The sequence below is a fragment of the Megalobrama amblycephala genome, linkage group LG17 (assembly GCF_018812025.1).
Source record: "Megalobrama amblycephala isolate DHTTF-2021 linkage group LG17, ASM1881202v1, whole genome shotgun sequence".
Classification (NCBI taxonomy): Eukaryota; Metazoa; Chordata; class Actinopteri; order Cypriniformes; family Xenocyprididae; genus Megalobrama; species Megalobrama amblycephala.
Window position 1 is genome coordinate 22,138,199 of NC_063060.1, and position 26,607 is coordinate 22,164,805.

General features: G+C 38.0%; 1 protein-coding gene across 8 annotated transcripts in view; it reads left to right on the forward strand.

Moving 5' to 3' along the window:
• The window catches only part of LOC125249942 (zinc finger protein 521), a 121,421-nt gene that overhangs the window by 41,981 nt on the left and 52,833 nt on the right, over nt 1-26,607 (forward strand). For 7 of the 8 annotated variants that reach the window (XM_048162193.1, XM_048162194.1, XM_048162195.1 and 4 more), the window contains 2 exons: nt 20,415-23,860; nt 24,100-24,184. In XM_048162193.1, the coding sequence (XP_048018150.1) occupies nt 20,771-23,860; nt 24,100-24,184 (3,175 nt within the window). In that variant the 5' untranslated portion in view covers nt 20,415-20,770. The remainder of the gene's footprint in view (nt 1-20,414; nt 23,861-24,099; nt 24,185-26,607) is intronic. The other variant, XM_048162191.1, reaches the window with a different exon arrangement.

Sequence of the window (26,607 nt, forward strand, 5' to 3'; positions counted from 1 at the left end):
TTAAAAAAGTAAGAAAGAAAAAATGAAAATGAGGATTTGTGATGATCAAAAACAAATTAATTGAGGAATACCTGGAATACTGAATGATGAAATTAATTTCTTGCAAAGATATAGAAAATAAAAACTCAGCCGGGTCATTTTTGACCCATGTTGTGCATCAAAGGGTTAATTTGTGATCCGAAGATGAATGAAGGTCTTATGGGTTTGGAATGACATGAAGGTGAGTAATTAATGACAGAATTTTCATTTTTGATTGAACTAACCCCTTAAGATGATTACTACAGTGGTCCCATAATAATTTTATTGGACTGGCCATTTTTTTTGTGTGTGTGTGTGTGTGTGTGTGTGTGTGTGTGTGTGTGTGTGTGTGTGTGTGTGTGTGTGTGTGTGCGCGAGTGTATTAAAATTAATTGATGACAGCCATTTCATTTTGGATATGCCGAATTTCATAAGGATCAGCTTTTCACATTTTAGGGTAACACTCTATTAAGTTAGGTTCTACTTTAGACATTCTGCTAAGTATATTTTCAATTCAAAATCTTCCAAAGTTCTGTAGTAATGTTTGTTGCAAGCAAGACACATCAAGACAAGTTTAACAAAATAATAATAAAAACATTATTAAACTATTTAAATGTTACCACATGAAGCCAAAATCTATGCTTGTATCTTGACAGTTAGTCTCTGTAATGATGGATAAAGTAACCACTGCACTGCAGTCATTTGGGCCCAGAAAACACAAGTAAAAACCCTTCGCCTGAGGATGGCCAGAGGTCAACTCCACACGAGAGCTCAGTGCCACACCTCTGCCTCTTCCTCTCCCTATATACTGTCTGTTTAAATTCAGCTTATGTCTCTCACCGGACTCTGAACGAATGACTGATGCTGCAGATCTCCAGTGAACTCTCATATATTGACCTGCGAGTGATTGTGAGATACACATTGGTTTAGATTTGCTACTCATAACCGATTTAGGTCAGGTGTGTTTGAGTTTGAGTGTGGATTCATGATTACATAAGAAACGATTAAAAAGAGCAGTGAAATGCATTTTTCTTGTGTATTGTTGCTACTGTCTCCCCATTTGTTAACACACATCAGTCTTTTATTGTCATTTCTACTGTTTCGGCTTCTCTCTACACTGGCCTGTTCAGTATTCCAATCTTGTCCTATGTTGAGTGATTTTGCTCAGACACGTCTACCTCTAGGTAAAGGTTCCCCAGAGAGTGCGCTCTCAACCCCTGGGTCGCCGCATCATGAATACATTATGATCCCCCCGTTTCCATTTGGTTGCCACGACAGCACTTTCTGAGCCAGCAGCCGTTGAAGATGGCGTCACTACCTCACTTCTGGTCCTCGATCAGGCGGCAGACTCTACAGTTCTTCTGTTGTCATTTTAAGAGCATTTGCATGTTGTCTTCTGGTCAATAAAGGAAACGCTGCACTTCTTTTTCATTTGCCATCTCTGTTCCTTCCTTCAAAGGACCTGCTTTGTTCACAATCTGTTCTTCATTGTCCTTTTTGCAGCATATGTATAAAACATGGCGCCTCAGGTAGAGGATGTTGTCCTGTAAATGGCCAGCGTGCGCAATCTCCGAACACTTCACTGAGCAATCTGTCAGCATGTCAGCAACACATGTTTTGTAAAAAGCTTCCAGTGGGAGCCAGGGGAAAAGATCGCTCCTGCCAGACCAGAGAGGAAATGCTCCCCCGCCCCCTCCCTCATTGTGGTGGGTTTTCTAATGCTCGTATGTTTAGCCCAGAGCCGTCTCTCTCCTCCTCCCCTGAACTTCAGAAATTTGAACTGCGAGACCCTTGGGGGACTTCCAGCTCTTTCCTTTTTCTTCTTTTTCTGCTACTTCTTCCTCTCTCGCTCAGATGAAATGGTGGAGATATATTGTAGCCGGTCCCCAAGCAGTCTTCTCTAATACCTGAGTTTCTATAGAAACTGGAAATTACCGGCAGGATCCTTCGGGGACTGTTTTATCCGCAGCAGGATGAGGGAGGCCAGACCGGCGGGGAGGTGAACACACGGCTGAAATGAAGGAACGTCTGAATGACGGGGGCCGCGGGGCTTCGTCTCATCTGTGGGTGGGGAGTCTTCACGTGAAGTGTTCTTGTTTAATAAACTTTCAGCACAGCATCATGGGGGTAGACAGCTCCACAAATACCCGTGTGTGTTTCCTTTTGTCTGAGCGGCAGCTTTATGTATGTTTCTGCAAATTTGATTTTTCAGACTGTCTTTTTTCCACTGCAACTGCCTTCTCCACCCCCTCTCCCATGTCCTCTGCCTCTTAGTATGCTGTCGTTTTTCTCAATCTGTTTACTTCACTGTTCTTTTCCTCCCTCGCCTCAGCGACATATTTTTTTTCCCTCATTGTTTTGCAGGTTTCTCTCCCTGCACAACAGTGGTAGTTTGTTTAGGTGAAGTGCATGTCTGGATCACTGCTGCTGCTGCGTTTGGACTCAGACCAGTTCCTTTTGCTCCTGCTGCTGTATTTAACAAAAGGCTGTTCTGGTTCATGCACTCAGGCTTCACACTTTTGTACATACATTAAGTTTATTTTTTATATCATAGCTACACATATCAAATCATGAAAAACAGATATGGAACCAAGACCTACAGTAGACCAGGGATGGGCAACTTTGGTCCTTGAGGGCCACTGTCCTGCAGGGTTTAGTTCCATCCCAAAACAAACATACCTACATGTAATTTTCAAGCAATCCTGAAGACATAGGTTAGATTTTACATGTGTGATTAATTAGGGATGGAGCTAAGCTCTGCAGGACATTGGTCATCCAGGACTGAAGTTGCCTATCCCTGGTCCAAACCAATTCCAGACCCCCTAAAATTCCTTAAGCCCAGCCCTGGAAGGCCAGTGCTCTGCAGAGTTTATCTCAACCCCTGATCAAACTCACCTACATGAAATTCTCTAGTTACTTTGAAGACCTTAAATAGCTTGAATTCAGGTGTCTTTGATTAGGGTTGGAGCTAAACTGTGCAGGGCATTTGCCTAGGATCCAGACCAAGGTCTGAAAGTCGAGGAACTTGGCTGTCTATTTTAATGATCTAAAATAAAAAAAACATGCTACACTTAATGAGACATTCATTTCGTACACTGAGATGTTTGTACGGTGGCAGAGTAGCCATCTGTAATGGTGAAGATAATATGCCAACCTGTGGATGTGGTCATGTGTAGTTCTTAGGACATGGACTGCAGTCTTGTCTAAAAGACCATAAGCTAAGACCCAGATCCAACAGGTTTTAAGAGCAAGACCATAAGACCTCTGGTAGAAAATTGGGTCCAATTGGGTCCAACTTTAATCTTCTCTCATTCTACTCCACTCATGTTTTGTAAAGAGGATACCAATGTCCTGTAAAAGTATTTGGGGTTTGTAAATAAGTAGATAGCAAACAGATCCAAATAAATTTTGATTTAATTATTGAGTACTCTGCTTGAGTCAACTCACTCATGCTTTAGACTTGAATCCTCCGCTTCAGTGAAATGAAGTTTCTTTTCAACTGTATCAGCTTGCTGGAACAGTCAATCTTGGTCATTGGCTACGTTTACACGCACCCAAATAATCCATTTGTAATCAGATTGACGGCTTGATCGGATTAAAAAACATGTAAACACCTTAATCGGTCCGATTTAGCTCGATCCGAATGAAATTTTGATCGGATTGGAAAGGGTGTTTTTTTGCCAAGATGTGATGCTTTTGACAATATCTCTAGCTATCGTCCATAGATGATCATCGTCTGTTGACGCAACCTGGGCTACCGCAAGTGTGAGTGATATGAAGTCACACACGCAGAGTTTTAATCGGAATCTATATAAAACACATATAAACGGATATTTGAGTCAGATTACAATGTTTAGAGTACATGTAAACAGATCTGCAATCAGATTCAATTCATTCGGATTGAGGAAAATTTGTACATGTAAACGTAGCCATTGTGAGTTTTTAGAGCATACTCTAGACCTCACTTCAGGTCCAACATATATTAAATCTGTTTGTTTATCGAAGCCAACAACCTCATTCAGTGTAAGTCCTGCTTTATGCAAAACATATCTGAAAATCTTAAGTTGGCATCACACAGGTCTTTACAAATGGGTTCAAGGAGTAAAAATTTTGAAGTATGTAACTACTAGTGTTAGTGTAATTACAGAAATTAATTACAGATGTAATTACATGCAGATGTTTTTAAAATATAAGTACAATGTAAAAAAACTTGTATGTACACAATAAGTGCATTGTATCAAATGATTAAATGACCAAATTGGATATACATTTTTGTCAACTAAATAGACTAAACAGTAAATGAAACGCACACGATTGCCAACAGGATTCAGTTGCTCATATATTGGTTTTAAAATACATAACACCATTTCAGCATAGGATTTTTATTGAAGTACACACGTACATCTTTCAGGCTACCGATAATGACTTGTTCGAAATACATACCCTTCGTATACTTTAAAATATGTTAAAAGCTGTAAAAGAATTCTGCAGTTGTTGTAGGGCATAAACATGTGTACTAGGGATGGAATTGGGACAAGAATGGGAAACAGTAATTAAACCCTGAAGAATAGATGGAGTTAGAGTCGCTTTATACAATGGGTACGTGTAGATGCCATTTCCTGCATCCTAATGAAGCACTGCAGATAGCAGTACACACACTAAACTGTATATGTGGCTTTGAATACTGGTCATGTATGCAAATGAGGTTAAATTCAGTGTGTGTGTGTATGTGTATGTGTATGTATGTATATATATATATATATATATATATATATATATATATATATATATATATATATATATATAAAGTGAACATTGATTTTTTTCATTGTTCTATCTGTTGTCTGTCTGTACTTGTGTCTCTCTTCTGTAGTGAAGAATAAGGGAGGGTGACATTTAATATGACTTTAGAGAAACAGAGATGTTTGTTCATCTGGAGCGGATTAGAGTATGTGCAGTTAAAAAGACCAAAGCAGAACGTCAGTGTGTGAATCTGGTTTTCTCCACATTGTTGGGAATGAATGTCCCCGCAAGGATAATAAAACCTGAAATCAGCTACGTTATTGGGAGCAGTCAACGGTCCTCTTGAGCAAAATGGCTTAATAAACATACTAAATAATGTCTTGATGAAAATGTAAGAATGCAGCAAGGTTTATGTAAGGGTTAGGTTCTGGGTGTAGAGGTAGGGTTAGTCAAAGGACATTCCCCACCATGATAGCAAAAATAAAACAAACCTATAAAAAAAAAAAAAAAAAACCCTGAACGCTTAAAGTGTGACTTTGCCAATTTTCAACCCGCTTTGTATTGTTGTAGTGTTGTTAGTATATGTAAATGAACAATGTTTTCTCTTTTTTCCTTGTTACCAGGACAAAAAAATTGACATTTATTTGTCAGCAAAAGTCTGCCGGATGACGCAATATTTTTACAACATATCATTGTTTTAAAGGTTTCCTATTATGCCCTTTTATGAAGTCTTGAATTTGTTTTAGAGTGTACTAGGTTTTCATGCTTAATTGCAAAAAAAAAAAAAAAAACCTTTTTCACATATTTTACATTAAGCTCCTCTCTTCCCATTCTGTCTTAAACCCTCTGGGGTCTGAGGATTTTCAGGGCCCTGGAGAAGTTTTGACATGCCCTAACATTTGTGCTTTTTTCAGTTGTTCATAAACATATTAATGGAAAAAGTGCCATTACACTGTATTCAGCACGAACTAGGCTTCAATAATATGTGAGAAACATGTATGTACATATTTGTATTTTTGAAGGAATAACGTTTATGCGTGGTTATTGAAAAAACAAAAAACTTAAGTCACTGAAATAAGGCCAAAAAAAGTATATTAAATCTGTGTTCATAAGACTTCTAGGTATTGGAGGTTGTAGACTAGAGTTTTTGCTTCAGAATGAAGTAAAAATTATCCTTCCTACTCCTTCATATAAAACAATAGAGAGATTTAAATTTTCTAAGACACTTTTGGTCAAGAAACACAGTATGCGAGGAGGCGGGAATCCTCATGTATAATGGGTGATTCTCACCTGAGAAGACAAAAGAATTGAATAATAATGACCTGAAATGACTTGCATAATTAATGAGGCCTTTCAGTCAGGTAGGCTGTGAAAAAACCCTCTGTGATCATGCTAATAACAGGATTAAAGTCCACTCAGGACAAAAAAAACATGATTTTTGTGATCTCATGCATGCACGTATTATTGCACATGATATGAAGAAAATTTTGTATAGGCCTATGTTAAATTACACTACCAGTCAAAAGATTGAACACATTATAATGCCATTATAATGTTTTTAAAAGAAGTCTCAAGTCTCTAACCAAATAATGGTTTTCTATTTTAATATACTTTCAAATATAATGTATTTCTGTGATGCAAAGCGTCTGAACATTCCTACCTCTAGGGCATTTCATATAGGCTACTATATTTGTTATATTATAGAGCCTAAATGTTGATGTGCAGTTGACAAACTATACATCATTAAAAAGATCTAAGACTCAAGCTTCACATTTTGACTCTTAAAATCTTATATTGACCATAATTTCTTAATATGCTTAAAAGCATACACATTTGGAGAAATATTGATGGATTCTCATATGTTTATATCAATTTTCTATACAGAGATAATATTTATTATTCTATATTTATTGTCATTACTATGAGTGCTGGATACTGTGTTTTCATCATTCATACTTGCAGCCGGAGGGCGCTCTGTGCCCCTTTTGTCCACAAATGCCTCAGTAAAAGAAGAGGAATATCATGTGACAATCCAGGAACTGAACTAACAGAGTCCAAGAGATCGCTAAATATGGCTATTCAAAACACTTTTCAAGACAATAAATACACGATTGAGACGATGTATGCATGTATTGACTGAATTTGCGTCTGAATAGCGCTGGCTCCGTGGGCGTGGCCGCATTAGCGGATAATGAGCTGAATCACAGACTTCTGACATGGCTCTCTTTTCATACAGATTACATAAACACAGAAGGTTTGTTTTCGATTTGACTTACATGTTTTAAAACCTGACATCTTCAACGTTTTTTTAGACATAACGTGTAATTTTTTGTGTCATTAGTATTCACTAAGTTACAGTTCATTTTCTGAGAACTATCAGATCGGACTTCGTTCAGAGGGAGATGAGAGATCACGCTTCAGGTTTCTTTATTGTACAAAAAGCACAGCATTTTGTTTGTGTACACAAATAAAAGAAGAATTCTGAAAAAAAAATCAGAAAAAATATTCAACAGATTAAAATGGTGTATAACTCTTAATTGTATGTGCAACATTGACAGAGTATTTTGACTCTATTTCACACTGGATAAGATAAAACCGCGGTGGTATCGCCGGCGATACCTCAGACCTCAGAGTGTTAAACACTCTATTCAGTTCCTGTTTCGATGAAGCCCCTCCTTCCGAAATACAAAATGTGCTCTGATTGGTTAGCTGGCCCAGTGTGTTTTGATTGGCGAACTGTTTAGAGCGTGTTTCGGAAATGTCATGCCCCTTACCATAACCGCGAGTTTCATCTGCATATAAATGTTAACGATGGCATCAATTTTGCCATACCAGTTTGAGCCCGATTCAGACCTTGCAAATGTTTACGAACAAGAGGATTGTGCAAAACTTTTGCATGCACAGATTTTACAGGATGTTTCAGAGAGGTAAGTTCGTAAGGGTTGGTGAGTTCCTAACAGTCTTAGAAAAGCGAGAGCTAAACACAGGCCCAGTGCCACAAGGGGACAAAAGGGGACATTTCCCCCTCAGATCTAATTTGTCCAGCTCAACCAGGCCTTGCCCTTTTTTTTTTTTTTTGGTGTATACCGTGGGCAGGGATTATTTAAATGAGTGACATTGTGACTTCACAAGATCCAGAAGAAGTACATTGTAGTCCCAAGGAGCCATTTCTTGTAGTTCTTGAAAAGTGTTTTCTGTTAATGAGAATATCTCCCTTTGGAGTGAACTTTGAGCTTTGTAACCTTGCAGAACGGCAACATTAAAACTAAACTAACTAAAGTTAAAAGAGTGAAAATAATAATAATAGTACACCTTTAAATTACCTGAAAATATTATTATGTCAGCTTGAGAAAGCCAACATACTGTTATTTGATTTAAACTTGCTTGATTTGATTTGAAAAGTGGTGCTTCTATTCAGGCTTTCTCAAGCCAGCATCAATGTTTGTTTACAAACTTTACTTGTGTAGTTATATAATGTACTCTTAGGGTTTCATGTATACAATCAGTACTCATGAAAAAACTTTCAACAGGCAACAAATAATAATATAATAATAGTTTCTGCTTTTAAACCTTTTTACATTTTTTCACATTTATTACAATACAACTACAATAATAATAAATAGAATAAATACAGTAAAAAATTTTAGTGTATGTTTTATTTAACTGCTACACAACTATTATTCAACTACTTTACCTTCTTTTCAGATCATTAGTCATCAAATGTTCAGTAAATACTGTATGTGTCATTATAGTCAGCTTTTGTTTAATCAAACTCAGGCACTGCCTCCCATGCCTCCATCACTGATATTTGTGTGAGCTTTGACAAGGAGTTTTGCTCACCTTGGTCCAAATCTAATTATTAATGAATGCAGTATGTGTGTGGTCAGGCTTGGCAGTATGTCAGTGCATCTTCACACTGATTGGGAATTCATCCTGACATTTCAGACAGGAGTGCATGAAAAACACGCTCTTCGTCTGACACTTGTTTTTTTTTCTTCTTTTTTTCTTCTCCTTCCTCTCCTCTTCCTCTACATGTTTTTTTCCTTGTGTTTAGTCATGTCCTGCAGTTGTTTCACCTGTGATGTGTAAAACTGGAATGAGTATTAAATATTAATCAGATATCACTTTTGATAACACTTTATTTTACAGTGTTCTTGTTACACGTTACATGTAGTTACTATAGTAAATACCGTATTTTTCTGAGTAAAGACAATTTTTTTTTTCTTAGAAATATATCTGAAAAATGGGTTTATCTTGAAATTTTAATTCATTATGAGATGGATAGTCAAATTATTATGGGATACAGTTTATTTTTATGGTATGCCATAAAGTATTTATTTTTAAATGTGATCATTGGTACATTTTACCAGTGTTTGGGGTGGGGTGGGAGCCATCTTATAATCAGGGTCATCTTGTATTATGTAAAATATGAAAAATACATACTATATATATATATGAAAAATACATACTATAAATTGTGCATAATTACATGCACCTAACCGAAACCTAACCCTATAGTAAAAATATGTAGTTAATTATTATTACTCAGTACTTAAATGTATAATTACACTGTAATAAGGACACTTAAAATAAAATGCAACCTTATCCCTCTGGGGTCTGAGGTGTTTTCTGGGTCCTGAAGGTGTTTTGACATGCCCTGACATTTGTGCTTATTTATGTTACTTATAAAATTTTGATGGTAAAAGTCTGATTACACTGTATTCAGCACAGTCTCTGCTACAATAATATGTGAGCAGCATGTATATAAACGTTTGCAGTTTTAAGAAAATGACATTTATGCATGGTTTGTGGGGAAAACAATAAGTCACTGAAATAAGGCCATAAAACCCATAAAACCCTTGTAGGCTAGATTTTTTTGTTTAAATCCATATGAAAATCATCCTGCCCACTCATTCACATAAACAATTATATTGATTTAAAATTTGTAAGACATGTTTTGTGTCTGAAAGGCTTATAGGGGGAGGGTGTGAACGATCCTGAATATTGATGTGTTTCACACCTGGGAGGACAAAGATTCTCCCCTAATGGCCCTATCAGCTGAATGGGACTGTGAGGGAACTTTAACAAAGAATGTAAGGAGAATAAAAATGGCTTTTTGATCATTTGATTTTATTTACAACACAACACAATCCAAATATATACAACGAAGGACGAAAAGGCACATTATTGAGCACACTGATCTAAACACAGAGATTTGCACAGCCATATACCTTTGTGCCATTCCTGAAACAGTTCTGTTCAACATACCTGCCATTTCCAAGGTGATATCTATGAACACAGTATTTCACAGTAAACACTGGTCTAAATATTCTAATATTCATCATCTTACAGCGTAAACACTCATATTACTATTGTAATATCGTGCTGTGTTTTATATTATGGAGCATAAAACATCCTCATGCCATACATGTATATTCATTTAGCATTGAAAGGTTGCCTACCTGCCTATATTTCATACTATTATATTCAACTAGTACAATGTGAAGTTTATGCAACAATAACACAGTAACTAATGTAAGTGAGAATAAATCAGTTATTTTGATTAAACATTATGAGGACACATGAATTTAAAATGTGCACAAATAAATTATTTATTGTATATATTCCAATATTCCATATTTCATGGTGACTTTAAATCCCTTTAAGATCTTAATCTATTTCTAAGGCATTTTTTTCCGAACAAGCATGCAAATTGTTGAATATTAAGTAAAATGTTTCTCCCTCAAATAAATTAATAAATAAATAGAGCAAACTTATGGACACTGGGTCACTGTCCCCCTTCGTGACCCCTTTAGAGCTTCTCCTGATACCAATAAACGTTGTAACACACTGTTTGGCATTTTGAAGTTGTGGAAACAAGACATGCTGGGAAATGTGTTTGGTGTGAAACAGACATATGAACTGCTATGAGCAGTTGGAGTTTGTTTGGCTCATCCATCTGCTTTTTTTTGGCCGTCTATTTTGGTTGTAGCCAAGCACAAACTGTTGTATATTGCTGCCCGTGCTGCTTCACTCAGGGTGGGTGAATCAGTGAAGCGGGCTGGGTAGGGCTCTGCTGGGGGACAGATTGCCCTCCCCCCCGGTGGGCCGCAGGGGACAGAGACCCAGCCAAGGCCCTGGGCAGAGCCGCCTTCCTGTTTGCTCACTCATACCTGACCTGCTCAACAGCACTTCCACTCCCTGAGCGCTACACGCTAAGATGAGCCCGAGGACGAGGTGAATAACTGAGCAAAGAGCTGATACAAAGACCTTGATGAACCTTGCTAAAGCGAAGAGAAGTCACTATTAAGGCGAAAATATCCGCTTTCCTTTTCCATCATGAGTCATGATTGTCCTATGATTGATCATCATTAAAAATCTCTGCAATCAGCTTTTAAAAAATATATTTCTCCTTTATTGAAGGAATGCAGAGGCGTTCTGATCAATATCAGGTCTTGGCAGTCTGCAGTTTTAGTCTCGATCAATGTTTTCTCGCACAGTAAATCTGGAGAATATGAGTGACTGTCCTAGTTTTCACGTCCCAATCTTTCATTTGTCTCTGTCTCTCTGAGTGTCCACCTGTGCTGTGTGATTTCTGGGACACTGACTAAGTGTTAGTGCGTATGCTGGGGCACATGGGTAAATGTCGACAAACCCATCCTGCTGCTCTCCTGTGGTCGACAGGAAGCTCTTTATATCATACGCCAGTGCTCTAATCTAACAATACCCCTGTGAAAAAGAAGAGTGCTCAATTGTATTGATTGTGCACTTGTAGTGTACTACAAACCTTAAAAGTATATAGTTAAAAAACTGTAATAATATTAATGAAACAAAAGGTAACTTAAGGAGAGTGCACTTCTAGAAAGTGTGTTTTGTAAATCCTTTTTAATAATCTCTTGTTTTTAAAAAGAATGCTTAATTTTACTAACATTCTAAAGCACATGTAAAGTACTTGCAGTTATGTTGCCTGTCTCTTCAAATGCTTGAGCTCTTTAAAGCAGGATTTAATTGATGAACATTTAAATGTTTTTAATTGTTCATCAGCTGGAAAAAAATCATTCCGAAAGTGATTCCGGCGATATCGGTTCTCTGTGTGCCATTATCATTATTGTTGTGGTGTTGACTGCTATTCTTTTAGAATGTTTTTTAAAACTAAAAATCAGGTCTCATAACAATGGTATAAAATATATTGAAAACTATTTTACTGGTTTACTGGAAACAAATATTTTTCTAGTGATATTTGGCTAGATTATGTTTTTCTCAGCGGTCCGGGAATTTAGGTCAGCATGATGCAATCACAGCTGAAGAGTCAGTAACTGGCCTCCTGAACAAGATTAAACATTCTTAGCCATCGCCTGTTTGAAATTATAATGGCTGTAGATAAGAGGAGGAAGCCTCTAGCTGATCTACAAGTGAAATACATCAATGCATTCTTATGTTACGCAAGTAATGGAGCCTTCGAATGTTGAAACCTCGCATTGGAAGTAATATTCCAGCTTAAATACAGTTTAAAGAATTAAGTTATGTTGTGTTTTATTTCAGACGCCTCTAGACTGGGTCATTCATTGTCATTGGTGACACAGCTTTTGGTTCTGATTTAAGGTTAAGCCTGGGTTTATTGATGCCTCTGACTTGGGAGATGGCCGATCATCATTTAGAATTTTGTGGTAGCAGCTGAAAAAAAATAAATTAAATTTTAGGGAAGGTCAGTGCTATCCCAGACAGCACATAACACCACCTACGAAGTAAAATTAGCTCAAATTAAATAATTTATAGGGAATTATAAAGAGTTGTTTAGTTTACGACCGAGCAACTGAGTCGTCCATTGTTCATTTGCTCGAGCCGTAGGCTAATAAGCTGTTGTAGCGGATATGAATATCCAACAATCATGAAAACACTGATTAGAGCACGGTAACTTTAAGATCGACAGTTTAAGACATTAAATTTCAGAAGCACATAATACAAGATACTTTCTTTTTTAAATCTACAAGAGACTTTACTGGAGGCGCTTGCTTGAGTCGACTTTAAATGTGAATCTTCTCATCGGAGTGCAGGGAAGGGTTTTCCAAGTCGATGATTTGTCTTTTCAGGTCCAGATGGTAGTTTGGTAAAACTCAATCATGTTTGAGCTTGCTGGAAAGATGAAAGGAAGTCTCTTTGTTGCTGGAGTTAAAGTTGAAGCGGCAAAAGTCGTTGGTTGAACTTTGCGGAAAAACTTAGATCACGAGACTTTCAGCAGAAAAGAAAATTAAGTAAAAGAAAAGCAAACTGAGTGAAAGTTGAATGGCTTGAATGAGCTGTTCTTCTTGTTACTCCATGGTTCTTGGTTCTCTTGTCTTTGTCTTGGTTCTCTATCTTGCGATATGACTATTTAAACTTAGTTGTTTGTCACACCTCAGAGGAGTTTTGGCCAATCAGATATTGTCCTGTTTCAAAAGGGCTTTCCTCTGCCCCCAATCATGAATAGGTGTTACTTCCCGTCTCTGCTTTAGCAGAGAGTACCATTTTAACCGCAATTTCTATTAAATGGAATATGATACATTTTAAACAGATTTCATTCAAGCCAGGATTTAAGAAAGAGGAAAAGAATTAAATCAAGTCCAAATAAGCCATACTTGCAGTCAGTCATTCAAGAGTTATCACATTTACATGAATTGTGAGTATTCTAAAGCAAAACTGGTTACAGGTAGTATTTGTGGACACATGATGTAAAATGTATGTAGTTAAAAGATGTTTGATAAGTCCATTTAAAATTGTTTGAAACAATTTTGATGCAGTTTTAGTTGCAGAACAGTCTTCATTGGTTTTTCTGTAAAGTTTTAGGTCCCTTAGAGAAACCAAAAGGGCCTGCATTGTTTCTCTTTTCTCTTTTGATCTGGTGATCAAAGACTCTTTATCTTCTTGGATGACCATTTGGTTTGTCACTTCTCCTGCTGTCAGGGGTTATAAAAGTAATTAACGTTGGTTTTCTCTGTAGACGAGCTGGAGTCGGAACCTTGATTCTGAATTAGAATTATGTTTTGAAAGAATCATCTGAATGATTCATTTGTCTGGTTTGTCCACGGTTCCTACACATTATAGCCTGAGGCTGGTGATGCCTACTAGTTTGGGTTCATTTAATTCTACATAACTTTTTCACGATGCTTGCTAGCATACAGAAAAAGGAAGATTCCTAGATATGTTTTGCCTAGAGATCTGGGCAAATTTAAGAAAGCTCAAATAATGCAGTTTAAACATGAATAATTTTTTTAAATGCTTTAATGAAAATATGAGCTTCTCATTTCTGATTTTAAACTTTCTAGCCGAATAGCCTTTGCACTTGTATTGTAGCCCACAGAACATGAATTTTCCATTGTTTTCACTAACTGGGCTGCCTTTCCAGATAACGATGGATCTTGTCACTTGAGAGCATTTGAAACAGCTTAAGAACTTAAGAGCTTAAGAGCGACTTTACAAATGTTTGTGTTTATTTTACGTGCATTTCACAAAAATGAGTTAGTTTACCCAAAAATGAAATTTCTATCATTAAGTGCTCGCCCTCATGTCGTTCTAAATCCATAATATCTTATATCTTTGGAGCACAAATTAAGATATTTTTGATGAAATCCAAGAGAAAGCAAAATAATTACCATCATTCAAGGTCCAAAAAAGACAGTTAAAATAGTCAACGTGAGTACAGTGGTTCAACCTTAATGTTATGAAGCGACAAGAATACTTTTGTGCACAAAAACCTATTCTCTTAATGAGTAATGGGTACGTTTTGGGCGTAACATGCAATAAACCATTCAGAGTCTCATCTCCCATTCCCTTTAAAAGCCAGTTGCGCTCGCGCCATGGTGGATACGCTATTTACATGGCAAAATCCTTTTATTTTTAATATTTAAAAATGTTTGTGTGCTGCTGCACGTCTCATTGCGTGTAACAAGCAGAGTGTACACACGTTCTGCACCTACCTATAAGCATAAATTACTAACTTAAAAAAAAAATAAAAAATTGCGCAATTGACTTTAAACCAGATTTCAGTTGGTCAATGGCACAGTCTATTTCAGTTGCCTTAAAATAGCAATGCACCAACAATGCGCCTGAACACACCTTGTTTTCAGACCAGCAGGCCCATGGGCGCACAAATGGACGCAAATACATTTACTATTTAAACAACATGGTTCAGCACGTGAAAATGATAACTGCGCCGGGCTGAAACTAGCAAAAAACACTTGTATCGTTCCTGGCTCCACATTGCGCCAGGTGTATCATAGGACCCAGCGACTTTTTTCAACAATTTCTTCTCTACCCCATCTACCCCAAAAAACTCTTGGATTTCATCAAATATTTTAATTTGTGTTCTGAAGATGAACGAAGGTCTTACGGGTTTGGAACGACATGACGGTGAGTACTTATTAACATAAATTAAATTTTTGGGTGAACTAACCCTTTAACATGATCGCATAAGTTGCGTTGTCTGTTTGTCAAGTGCTGAAATGTCGCCTTATAGAATGTCCCGTAATTGTAGCACACGCTTGTATTTTGCCTAATTAGCCTAATTATCTTCACCTGATGTGCATTTGCTTCGAGGACAAAAGTATATATATGCACATACCTACAGGTGGAGACATCAGCAAAATGGCTGAACCAAAAATCTAATTTATTTGTGTTCAGTCATGTAATTTTTATTTTATTTCTTTATTCATATTTATTTCTTTATTGAATTATGTTAAATTAATTTAAGCAAACATACAAACAAAAGTAAAAAAGTTAAAAAAAAAAAATAAATTCAAAATTTTGCAGTTTTCCAGTTGTCCTGCAGGTAACCTCATAACATGTGTGTTCCGTATTTCTGTCGACTGAACCAGTGATACCTATCGTTCGTGAATTAATCATTCTTTTGTCTTGATTATTTCTATAGCCATTTATATTGCAATATATTTATTAGGTGGGTAGGGGAATATATAATTCATGTCTTTGTTAAGGTGTAGTTTGTACCTGTGTTTAGGCGTTTTTTATAGGCCTATAACATATCATAATATAATATCATTTGATAGTGGTAGTGAGTAGCCATGTATGGTTTTACCTGTGGTTACCAAGTCTCACTGTGAGAATATTTTTATTTAAGCCTAATAATTAATACAATAATTTTTACCAATAAGATCGGCCCACCTCAACTTTTTGGTTTAATAATCCGGCCCTCGAATGAAACTACTTGAAGAGCCCTGATTTAGGGATTAATGATTACTTCAGAGCACTCGTAGTTCTATGAAGATTTTCAAGCACTACTTAAGTTACGATGGTTTTGGGAAACGCAGCCCTGTTCATTATTGCTCTCACAGCTCATTACATTTTCCTCAGTATGATGACATTTCCCTTTTTACATGTTTTCATGTAATTTCTTCCTGTCTACTTCCTTCTTTTGAGTGACTGTACCAGTGGGCTATTAGTTAGCAACATACTGTACGGTGACCTTTGGACATATTCATTCCTTACATTTTAGATAACTTCTAAATGTTAACAGAACGAACTCAAAGTAACACAGTAAATAAGTATTTGACAATTCAGCACCTTTTTACATAGTAACTTGTTTACCAGCAATAAATAATTACCAAAATTAAGTTATAATGATTCATCTATATAGACCTTATGTAGCCCCACCCCTTTTTAGCGCTGCACTCATTGTGTTCTGTCTTTCAGTTTGTATTTCCACAGCATGAAGGTAAGATCTTACTTGATTTATGAATGTTTTAAAATCTTCCCGGTCCATTGACTTTTGTTATGACATCCACTTCAAATGTTACAATGCTCATGATAACTGTCATTAACTCTACAATAAGTAAATCCACTTCAGCAGCTAATTACTCTTCGACAGCAATGGCATGGAAATATATAGAGCTACTGCAAAAACGGAAGTTCAAACAATAACAACAACAAAAAAATCTAAAGATGGCTGCACGCTTGTTTCTCTGGTGCATAAGGTTTAAAGAAGCCATTAAAATTATTTTGTACTGTATACACTGAAAAAAAATGCTACTTTGGCCCAATAAAAAAAAAAAAAAAACACTCTAATTTGTTACATTCAAATATGAGTATGATATATATATATATATATAACTATACTAACAGCAGCTATACTAACCTTTTAAAATACATTATTTAATTTCCAAGCACTCATAAAGCTGATGTCAAAAGTGTTTCCAGCTGTGCAGACCAGAACAAATGGGTTACTTTGAGAGCTACATGCACAGAGTGCTTAAAAAATTAAAATCCTGCACCAATGTTAGACCATAAGATGGAGGTCTTCCTCTCTAGAGTGGCAGGATGTCAGACGAGTGATGCTCAGGAAGGCTTTGGCAGGCCAACAAAGACAGACCCTCAGCTGTAGGGTGTAGGTTTTCAGGACCAGCATCCCCTTTGGCAGGCACACAGAGGCCACTGCCATGAGTCGGGAATGAGGACCCATGAGACTCTGGCTTTTATTTACTCAGGCGGCTAGCGTCCTGCACATTTCTCGTCTGAGTGAAGTAAGGAAAAAAACAAGACAAGAAAGAGAGAGAGATAAAAACATGCTTTCTTTTGCCCTGACTCTGATCCCATCAGCCCATGGACACTAGACAATCCTGACTCTGACATCTTAAAATGTGTTAAATCACAGTTTTCTTGCTGATCAGAAGTAGCTTACATTATTATATGTTTCATTTTATTATGGGTAATCATTTGTGTTAACATTGTGTCTGAGCATTGTTGATGCTTTTAATTCTACATTGTGCAATAGAAAAGAGAGTCAATAGAAAGGGAGAATTATTCAGAATGTGTATCCTGGGCTGAGCTGTGTAAAGCTGTGTGTTTAGAGGAACAGCAGGTCAACCTCTATTGTTATCTGTTTCCTGAAGATAGGCTGCTATGGGTTAAGTGCTCATAAATGCATGTTACCCTGGCAGAACCTGAGGTAAAAACAATGGAAGAGACATGAATATGTGAGTAGGTTACTTGAAGATGTCTCATAAATCCTTGCCGTTTCCCTTTGTTCTTCCCCTTTCCCAGCAAAGCCTCATTGGCAATTCATAGGGATTGCCCAGTTTATGGTGTTTCTGAAGAACTAGTTAGTTTTAAGGAAGGCCTGTATAATTAGGTTGCATTATGTCCACCAGACATATTTCTTAGGGATATAGGGACTCTAAGCAAAGCCCTTCAAATAGTGTGATTAACAGATAATAAACAAAGATATATGTCATAACTATGAACTTTTATTTTGTTAAACAATGACCGTGTAAATGCAGTCTTGAATGGAGAATGATTCAGTGTAAGCTTAGACTCATGGGATGATTCTCACTCTGTGTGCAAAAGTTCATAACTGTTAGGTTAGAAATATTGTGATTGCACAACATCCAGCAGTTTGAGACTTTTTTATGCTGCAACTATTTTAAAGTGGTCATTTGTCTGTTCTGACAGACACCTGGGAGTGGGTACCACACTATAAATCAGCACCAGTAGATATTAAGTCCTAATATGTTAAAAAACAAAACAAAAAAAAAAACTATGCTTTTCATGGGGTGCACTTACTTTTTCAGAGCAATGTAATAATGTGACCACTACTCACATCAGGCAATTTCAAGTCTGACAGTGATTGTCTGGAAATTTATTGTTGAATGCAGAAAATCTGTACACACGTGGTGCTGTGATAGCCATGGTGGATGCATTAAATGGAATGAATTTAAGAGACAAAACCTTTCATATTTAGGCATTTCCAGTGCTGATTGTTAGTACTGTAAAATACAACATGCTATCAGCATGCCAAAATGCTCACAGAGAGGTTGCATCTCTTATTTGAGAACCGCATCTCACTTTAAATCCACATACAAATATTAAACTCAGTAGTTCATGAAATGAGATGTGATCTACAAAAACCCATAACATGGTGAAATTTTATGATTCCATATGAAAGCTGGATTCGAGCCCTTTTCAAATCTGTTTTTATTTCTTTTATTTCCTTCAAAGCTTGTCTGTAACAAAAGTTATGGTTATCTGAAGTCAGCTGATCGTTATGATTTTCTACTTAAACATCTTATTATTATTATTATGTTTGTTTATATCATCTAGAATCTCAGTATTACTCAGGTGATTGTATGTTTTACAGTTTATTGAACAGGTTAGTTGATCGCCTGATATGATGTTACCCATTCAGAGCTTGCAAGGTGCGCCTCTTCAAGCGGCCATGAGTTGAACACCTCTTAAAGCAATAGAAGAATCGACAGATCCATCAATCATCACAACAATTGCCCTAAATACAAGAAATTACTTCTTTATTTATTTCTTTGCGGCTAAACAGACATGTGAGTTGGCTCTTTTGCCTCAGGCTGCCCATCGAGGCTTTGCCAAGCCAACATCAGAGTTCTTCTTAGAACTATCTTCTTTATCTTCCAGTTATCTGTTTTTGCAAATGAACTCTTCATATATATATATATAAATATATATATATATATTAGGGCTGTCAAGCGAATTCAGTTTTTAATATAATTAATTACACAATGTGACGATTAATTAATCTAATTAATCTCAATTTAATCACACATCAAATTTGGCTGAGAAATAACCCCTAAAAGATCATCAAAGAGACATTACAAATAGTAGGTTTAGAAAGTTTTTGATTCAACATAAGGGTGAGTAATGACGGAATTTTCATTTTTGGGTAATCCCTTTAATGTTTTTTTTTTTTTTTTTTTTAATTATTATTATTAAAAAATGGAAATATGATTTTTTTTTTTTTATGAAGTGATACTCTAAAAAAGAATCTAAAACTGCCAGTAGGTGGTGGTAAATATCTTAACGAGTAAGACATTGAGTCATTTATTCATTCGATTCGTTCAAACGGCTGATTCATTCAGGAATTAAGTAATTGGTGCTCTTTATCATTGGGCCACTGAATCATTGATTCACCCGATTGATTCGTACAAAATACGGATTCATTTAGAAACTAAACGAAACCGTTGTGTGTTGCTCGGAGCCGTTCTGCCTTGGCTTTATAGGTAATATTTTCATTGGCAAAACTGAGCAAAAGCAGACAATATTTTGTCTAAAATATATCACAATATTAACTTCTGATTTATTGAACTGTTGTATAAAATCAATATCACAATTGCACTCGTGCTATTCGGGACAACAACAGCACTTGCGTGATATTGCGCTGGTTACTGGTGTGATATTGCTTAACTATATCATATGACATAAATATGAGACTACAACTCATACAGGGGCATTTTTGACCAGATATCTTGAATTTTAGGATCATTCTGACTCCATTCTATAGGCTAAATCAAGCAGTGAGTTGTTGCCCTACTTCATATTCGACATCAATCAACTGCATGAAATGTCAGATGATATTCATAGGTCAGGTCAGGGTGGGGCGGGTGCATTAATTGTGTTAATAATTTTAACGTGTTATTTTTCACTGTAACTAATAAATCTAATTAACGCGTTAAATCGACAGCCCTAATATATATATATATATATATATATATATATATATATATATATATATATATATATATAGAAAGGAGAGACTTCTCACATATGCCATTTTGTCAAGACAGACATCTTGTTGCATCTGTATACCACAAAACATTAAAATGTTAATGCATTCTTTCTTGTCTTCTGGGTGTTTTTGACAGATGGAACTGATATAGAAGATGACCCATCCTGCTCTTGGCCTGCATCCTCGCCATCTAGTAAAGACCACACATCTCCAGGCCATGTCGATGACTATGAATATGGTGAGGATGAAGGAGGTGCCGGCCTACCCTACCCATGCCAGTTTTGTGCAAAATCTTTCAGTCGCCTGAGCTTCCTTAAGTGCCACGAACAGAGTCACAGAGATAAACTTCCTTTCAGCTGCACATACTGCAGTCGCTTGTTCAAGCACAAGCGCAGCCGTGACCGACACATCAAGCTTCACACTGGTGACAAAAAGTATCACTGCGGAGACTGTGACTCTGCATTCTCACGCAGTGATCATCTAAAGATCCATATGAAAACACACGCTGCCAACAAGCCCCATAAATGCCCAGTGTGCCGCCGTGGGTTCTTGTCCACCAACTCACTTCATGGACACATGCAGGTGCATGAACGTGGGAAGGATGGAGCGAAAGGAATGTCTCCTCAAGAGTGGAGGTTAAAAGAGACACGCAAATGCAGCCGCTGTGAGGAGGGTTTTGATATGCCTGAGGAACTGCAGAAGCACATTGCAGAAAGCCACCCAGAGTGTTCTTCTCCTGTAGGAGGGAGTCTAGAACCTGGTCTGCAGTGCATTTATTGCCACGAGCCGTTCACTGATGAGGGAATGCTTCTAAGCCACATCGATCAGGTGCATGGAAGAGACCAGAAGAGCAACACATGCACTGTGTGCTTTGAGCACTTCCCCACTGTAGAGGAGCTGTACACTCACATGGATATTCACCAACTACCAGAGTCCAGCAATAGCCCTTCCGTGTTGCCTGTAGGTTATACTTCTGTTTCGAGCACTACCCCAGACTCTAACCTTTCTGTTGACAGTTCAACCATGGTGGAGACTGTTTCCACAGTCCCCAAGACACGTGGGAGAAGAAAGAGGGCCATTCATAATGATGTGTATAGGCGATCTGCCAAACAGCCAAAAATTGAATACAGCTGCATTTACTGCAACAAACAAGTTTTCTCAAGCCTCGCTGTGCTGCAGATTCATCTTAAAACAAAGCATGTTGACAAGCCAGAGCAGGCACATACCTGCCAGTTTTGCTTGGAGATCCTTCCATCCCTTTGCAATTTGAACGAACACCTGAAACAGGTTCACAATGCAGAGGATCCCTCAGGTGTAATGGCTAACCTGTCTGATGGCTTGCTACAGTGCAACTTCTGCCCAGAGGTGCTTGGAGATCTTAATGCTCTGCAAGAGCACATACGGCGCTCACATGGCTTTCCTAATCCAGTAGCCAAAGAAAGCAATGCATTCTTTTGCCCCAAGTGCTTTATGGGATTTTTAACTGAGGCCACTCTAGAAGAACATGTCAGACAGACCCATTGTGACTCTGGAAGCTTGCAATTTGACTCTCCTCTAGCAGTCACTCCAAAAGATCCTGTTGTGGAGATCTATTCCTGCTCTTACTGTACCAACTCCCCCATTTTTAACAGTGTTCTGAAGCTTAACAAACACATAAAGGAGAACCACAAGAACATCCCTCTTGCTCTGAATTATATCAACAATGGGAGAAGATCTCTGCGAGTCCTCAGCCCCTCATCTCCAGTGTCTGTTGAACAGGCCTCACTATTCAAACAGAACAGCACTTCCTTATGTTCAAGTGAGTTCATTTGTAACCAGTGTGGGGCTAAGTACACCAGCTTAGACCTTTTCCAGACACACCTAAAGACCCACCTTGATGGTGTCGTGCCACAGCTAACCTGTCCACAGTGCAACAAGGACTTTCCTAACCAGGAGTCTCTGCTTAAACATGTGACTGTTCATTTCACCATCATGTCTACATACTACACCTGTGAAAGCTGTGACAAGCAATTCACATCTGTTGATGACTTGCAGAAACACCTTCTGGATATGCACACATTTGTGTTTTTTCGCTGTACTCTCTGCCAGGAGGTGTTTGACTCTAAAGTGTCAACTCAACTCCATCTTGCAGTGAAGCACAGTAATGAGAAGAAGGTATACCGATGTACTTCTTGCAACTGGGATTTCAGGCATGAGGCTGACCTTCAAATGCATGTCAAACATAGTCACCTTGAAAATCAGGGCTGCTCACACCGTTGCATTTTTTGTGGTGAGTCCTTTGGCACAGAAGTAGAGCTGCAGTGTCATATTACCACCCATAGCAAGAAGTACAATTGTCACTTTTGTTGCAAAGCCTTCCATGCTGTCTATCTGCTTGAACGTCACCTTCGTGAAAAGCATTGTGTGTTTGAGGGAAAGACCCAGAACTGCAGCACCAATGGATCCACGTCAGGTGGTGATTCAGTTGCCAAAGATGATGGAGACTTCCAGGGCTTTCTGACCAACAGCCATGGAGGAACTGGTCCAGGGGAGTCTCACAACAGTCAGGATGGCAGTGAAGAAGACTTTGATACCTCAGAGGTCATGTATAGCTGTGACATCTGTGGTGCATCCTATACCATGGAGTCGCTCCTAACCAATCACCAACTTCGTGACCATAACATTCGCCCAGGAGAGAGTGCTATGCACAAGAGAAAGGCAGAAATGATCAAGGGAAACCACAAATGCAATGTCTGCTCTAGAACCTTCTTCTCGGAGGGAGGACTTCGGGAGCACATGCAAACACACCTAGGGCCTGTCAAGCACTACATGTGTCCCATTTGTGGAGAGCGTTTCCCTTCACTACTTACTCTGACAGAACACAAGGTCACTCATAGCAAAAGTCTGGACACTGGAAGCTGCCGAATTTGCAGATTACCTCTGCAGAGTGAGGAAGACTTCCTGGAACATTGTCAGATGCATCCAGATTTGCGCAATTCTTTGACTGGTTTCCGTTGTGTTGTCTGCATGCAGACTGTCACCTCAACCCTCGAACTTAAGATACACGGCACCTTTCACATGCAGAAGACTGGAGCAGCATCTGCAAATCAACCAACTGCATGTTCAGCTGCCACACAACTTCAACATAGTCAAAGCCAGAAAGTTGTCAAGTGTGCTGCATGTCTCAAAGAGTTCCACTCTAAGCAAGACTTGGTAAAACTTGACATTAATGGTTTGACATATGGCCTGTGCACACTATGTGTCAATGCTGCTGGTAGTAAGAGCTCAACTGTAAATGGAGGGAAACAGTTGCATCAAGGGTCTCAAATGTCAACAGGTCCAACTGCTGGATGGACCCAAGTGGAGAGCCTTAGCCCTGGTCCTGTGAAGGGAAAGACTGTCTCTTCTTCCTCATCATCTTCATCAGTATCACCCTCTATTTCCAAGACCCGTTGTTCCAGCTGCAATGTTAAATTTGAGTCAGAGGCAGAGCTTCAAGCACACCTGCAGACAGTACACAGAGACCAAACACCAGAGGGTGCTCAGTTAAGGACTCCCGAGGGCTCCCCCATGTCACGAGTTAGCCCCACCCAAAGTGACGAGGTAAGGTGTGCCTCACAGTAAACCTACATACTCAGTACATTTACCAACAAAACAGTAGTGATAATTATTGTTGTTAAAGATTTATTGTGTAGTACCATTTACTTAATTAAAGAGGAGTGAAAAAAACAACAACAGCAAACAATTTGTTTGTGTACAAAGAATATGCATTTTCTTGTTTAAGCATTATTGTCCAACACTATTCATCTCTGTTTGATGTTTCTTTTTTTCCCACTGTTCAGAAGAAGACTTACCAATGCATCAAGTGTCAGATGGTCTTTTACAGTAAATGGGACATTCAGGTCCATGTGGCCAATCATATGCTAGGTAAGACATAATTCACTGTCAATTTTGGGTATATGACCCCAGTGGGACGCTTTTTCCCTTAATTTCCGTTTGGATCTGATTATTTTTTATTTATTACACCTTAATGATGTTACTGGAAAACCAGGATTTTAAACAGGCATGAGAACTTAACCTTCATCCTCTCCTTGGGTCATTTTGACTGGAAATTAATTTTCTTATATTTATTTCTTAAATTAATCTTTCTTATATTTATTAAATAATAAAATAAAATAACAAATAACAGAAAACTCCCCCCCCCCCCCCCAAAAAAAAAAGAAAAAAAAAAAGAAAAAAGAAATTAAGAAAAACTATTATCAGAATAAAACAACATAAGCTTTCTAGGTGAAAAAAAAAAATGAATTAGTGTAATTTTTTCATAGAATGTCAAAGAGAACAAAGTTTCAGTGTGAAATGTATTTCAGGAAAATGACATAATTATCATGGGCCATGGGTTATCTTCTCTCCTGTTCTTTATTTGTTACTCTTATTTGTTCATATTTATGATTTGAGGTGTTTTATGGAAAGAGAATATGTTGGAACAGAATTGCCTCTCTGCTAGAAAGAAGCATGTTCCATTTTTCTCAATAGATATAAAAGCTTTTAATTTCCAATTGGTTCTGCTGAAGCATGTTCTGTTGCAGTCTCACATCAAGTGTGTGTAAATCTGGACTGTAATTCCCTCTCAACCAGCTTGTGCCAAACTGCAAAGGGGAAAACTAAAGCCTGATCTGAGAAGTTTTAAGTAAATTTTCCCTTGAAAAAGGGTACAATTTCTTCTGTTAATGACCATCTGTAAAGATGAGGTGAAACGAGGGCTATGGGGTCATCTGCGCTCAGCTGTCAGTGTCATTAGCGCATGTAATGGAGCAGGCACTGCTCTTCTGGGTGTTGTTTCTAAGCACATGTCCCTGTTTTATTGCCATCGATAAGTCAATATGTAGAGAATTGGAGGGTGTTAAATGTGAGCACAGAAGCCAGTAGGTCCCTGTAAGCTGGCCTTGTGGTTTGTAAATATAGAAAAGTGTTCCTTTTTTGTGCATATTTTATTCACAGTCATTAATATTGTTGATTTCCACAGAGACATCTTTTAGAAAGCAATCAGATCTCACACCGATAAGGAAAGAAGGTGGAGGTAGGTGTGAACTGGACAGTAGGGATTGGTCTTGGCCACAGAAGCCCTGAGGTGCCTGCAGATAGAAACTCACAGCTTGAATGGCCTAAATCCATATTTGCTGTTCAGTTGGTTTGTCTGTTGTTGAAGATGTAAAAAGGCTTCAGCACCACCAAAGAAAGCCAAGAACATTTGATTTGTCACCATAACTGTCACCAGCATATGTCTGATGATGCAAAATGAGACAAAAGGAAATATGGCAAATTTCCATCATCCTCTAATGCTTTTTTTTTTTTTGTCAAGTTGGTGGGCCACCTTCTCAAGGACAGTCACACATGGGTGTCCTGCATGTGACATGAGGTGGGGGTGGCTGATTACAGTGGCTCACACTCAAGCAGCAAACACATCCAGCCTTGTGTCGTTCCATTGCATGGTGGGGAGTGAGTGGCCTGGGCAGCCCAGCCAGTGGAGGGTTGGTGAGGTGGATGGCAGAGACCAGTTGGTGGAGGCTTGGAGCAGTGTAGGATGCACATTTGTTGTCCAGCAGGCCACTCTGTGTGAGGCAGTACTGTGGGCTGATGTCATGCTGAAAGGAGAGAGGAGAAAATCTTTTGAAAAAAAAAAGAGGAATGAAGTGGATAAACAGAGCAGGGCAGAGACATTACTGTCAAGTACCTTTATTACGGTGTGCATCATGTCTTATTAGATGAGTTATTTTTTAAAAGGATTTAAATGTATCATGTAGATTGATGCTTGCTTTTTTAATGCCACTCAGATTAAAGAAGACTGTGTGCATTTCTTGACAATATTCTGTCTCTGTCTGCAAGACTTTCTGCTGCATTGACTTGTTTCTTTAGCATATGTCTCATGTTTGTGTGATTAGTATTCACTAAGTTACAGTTAATTTTCTGAGGACTATCAGAATGGACTTCATTCAGAGGGAGACGAGAGATCACGCATCATGTTAGTTTTCTTTATTTTGCAAAAAGCACAACATTTCACTCTGAGTGTACACAAATAAAAGAAGACATTTCACAGATTAGAATGGTGTATAACTCTTAATTGTATGTCCAAAATTGACAGAGTATTTTGAGGCTCTTTAGCACTGATGATGATCGCCAGCGCAACAGCCACCCCCTGAGTGATAAGTCACCTGAGGATACTGAGGATACCATATGCCCCAGGAGCCTCTGAAAATACTTGAAAGGTATTGTGTCTTGAGCTTGAACAGATTTAAGCAGTTCAGCACTGACCGGGTACAATCTTCTGAAAGACGGCTGTCATGGCGACCAGC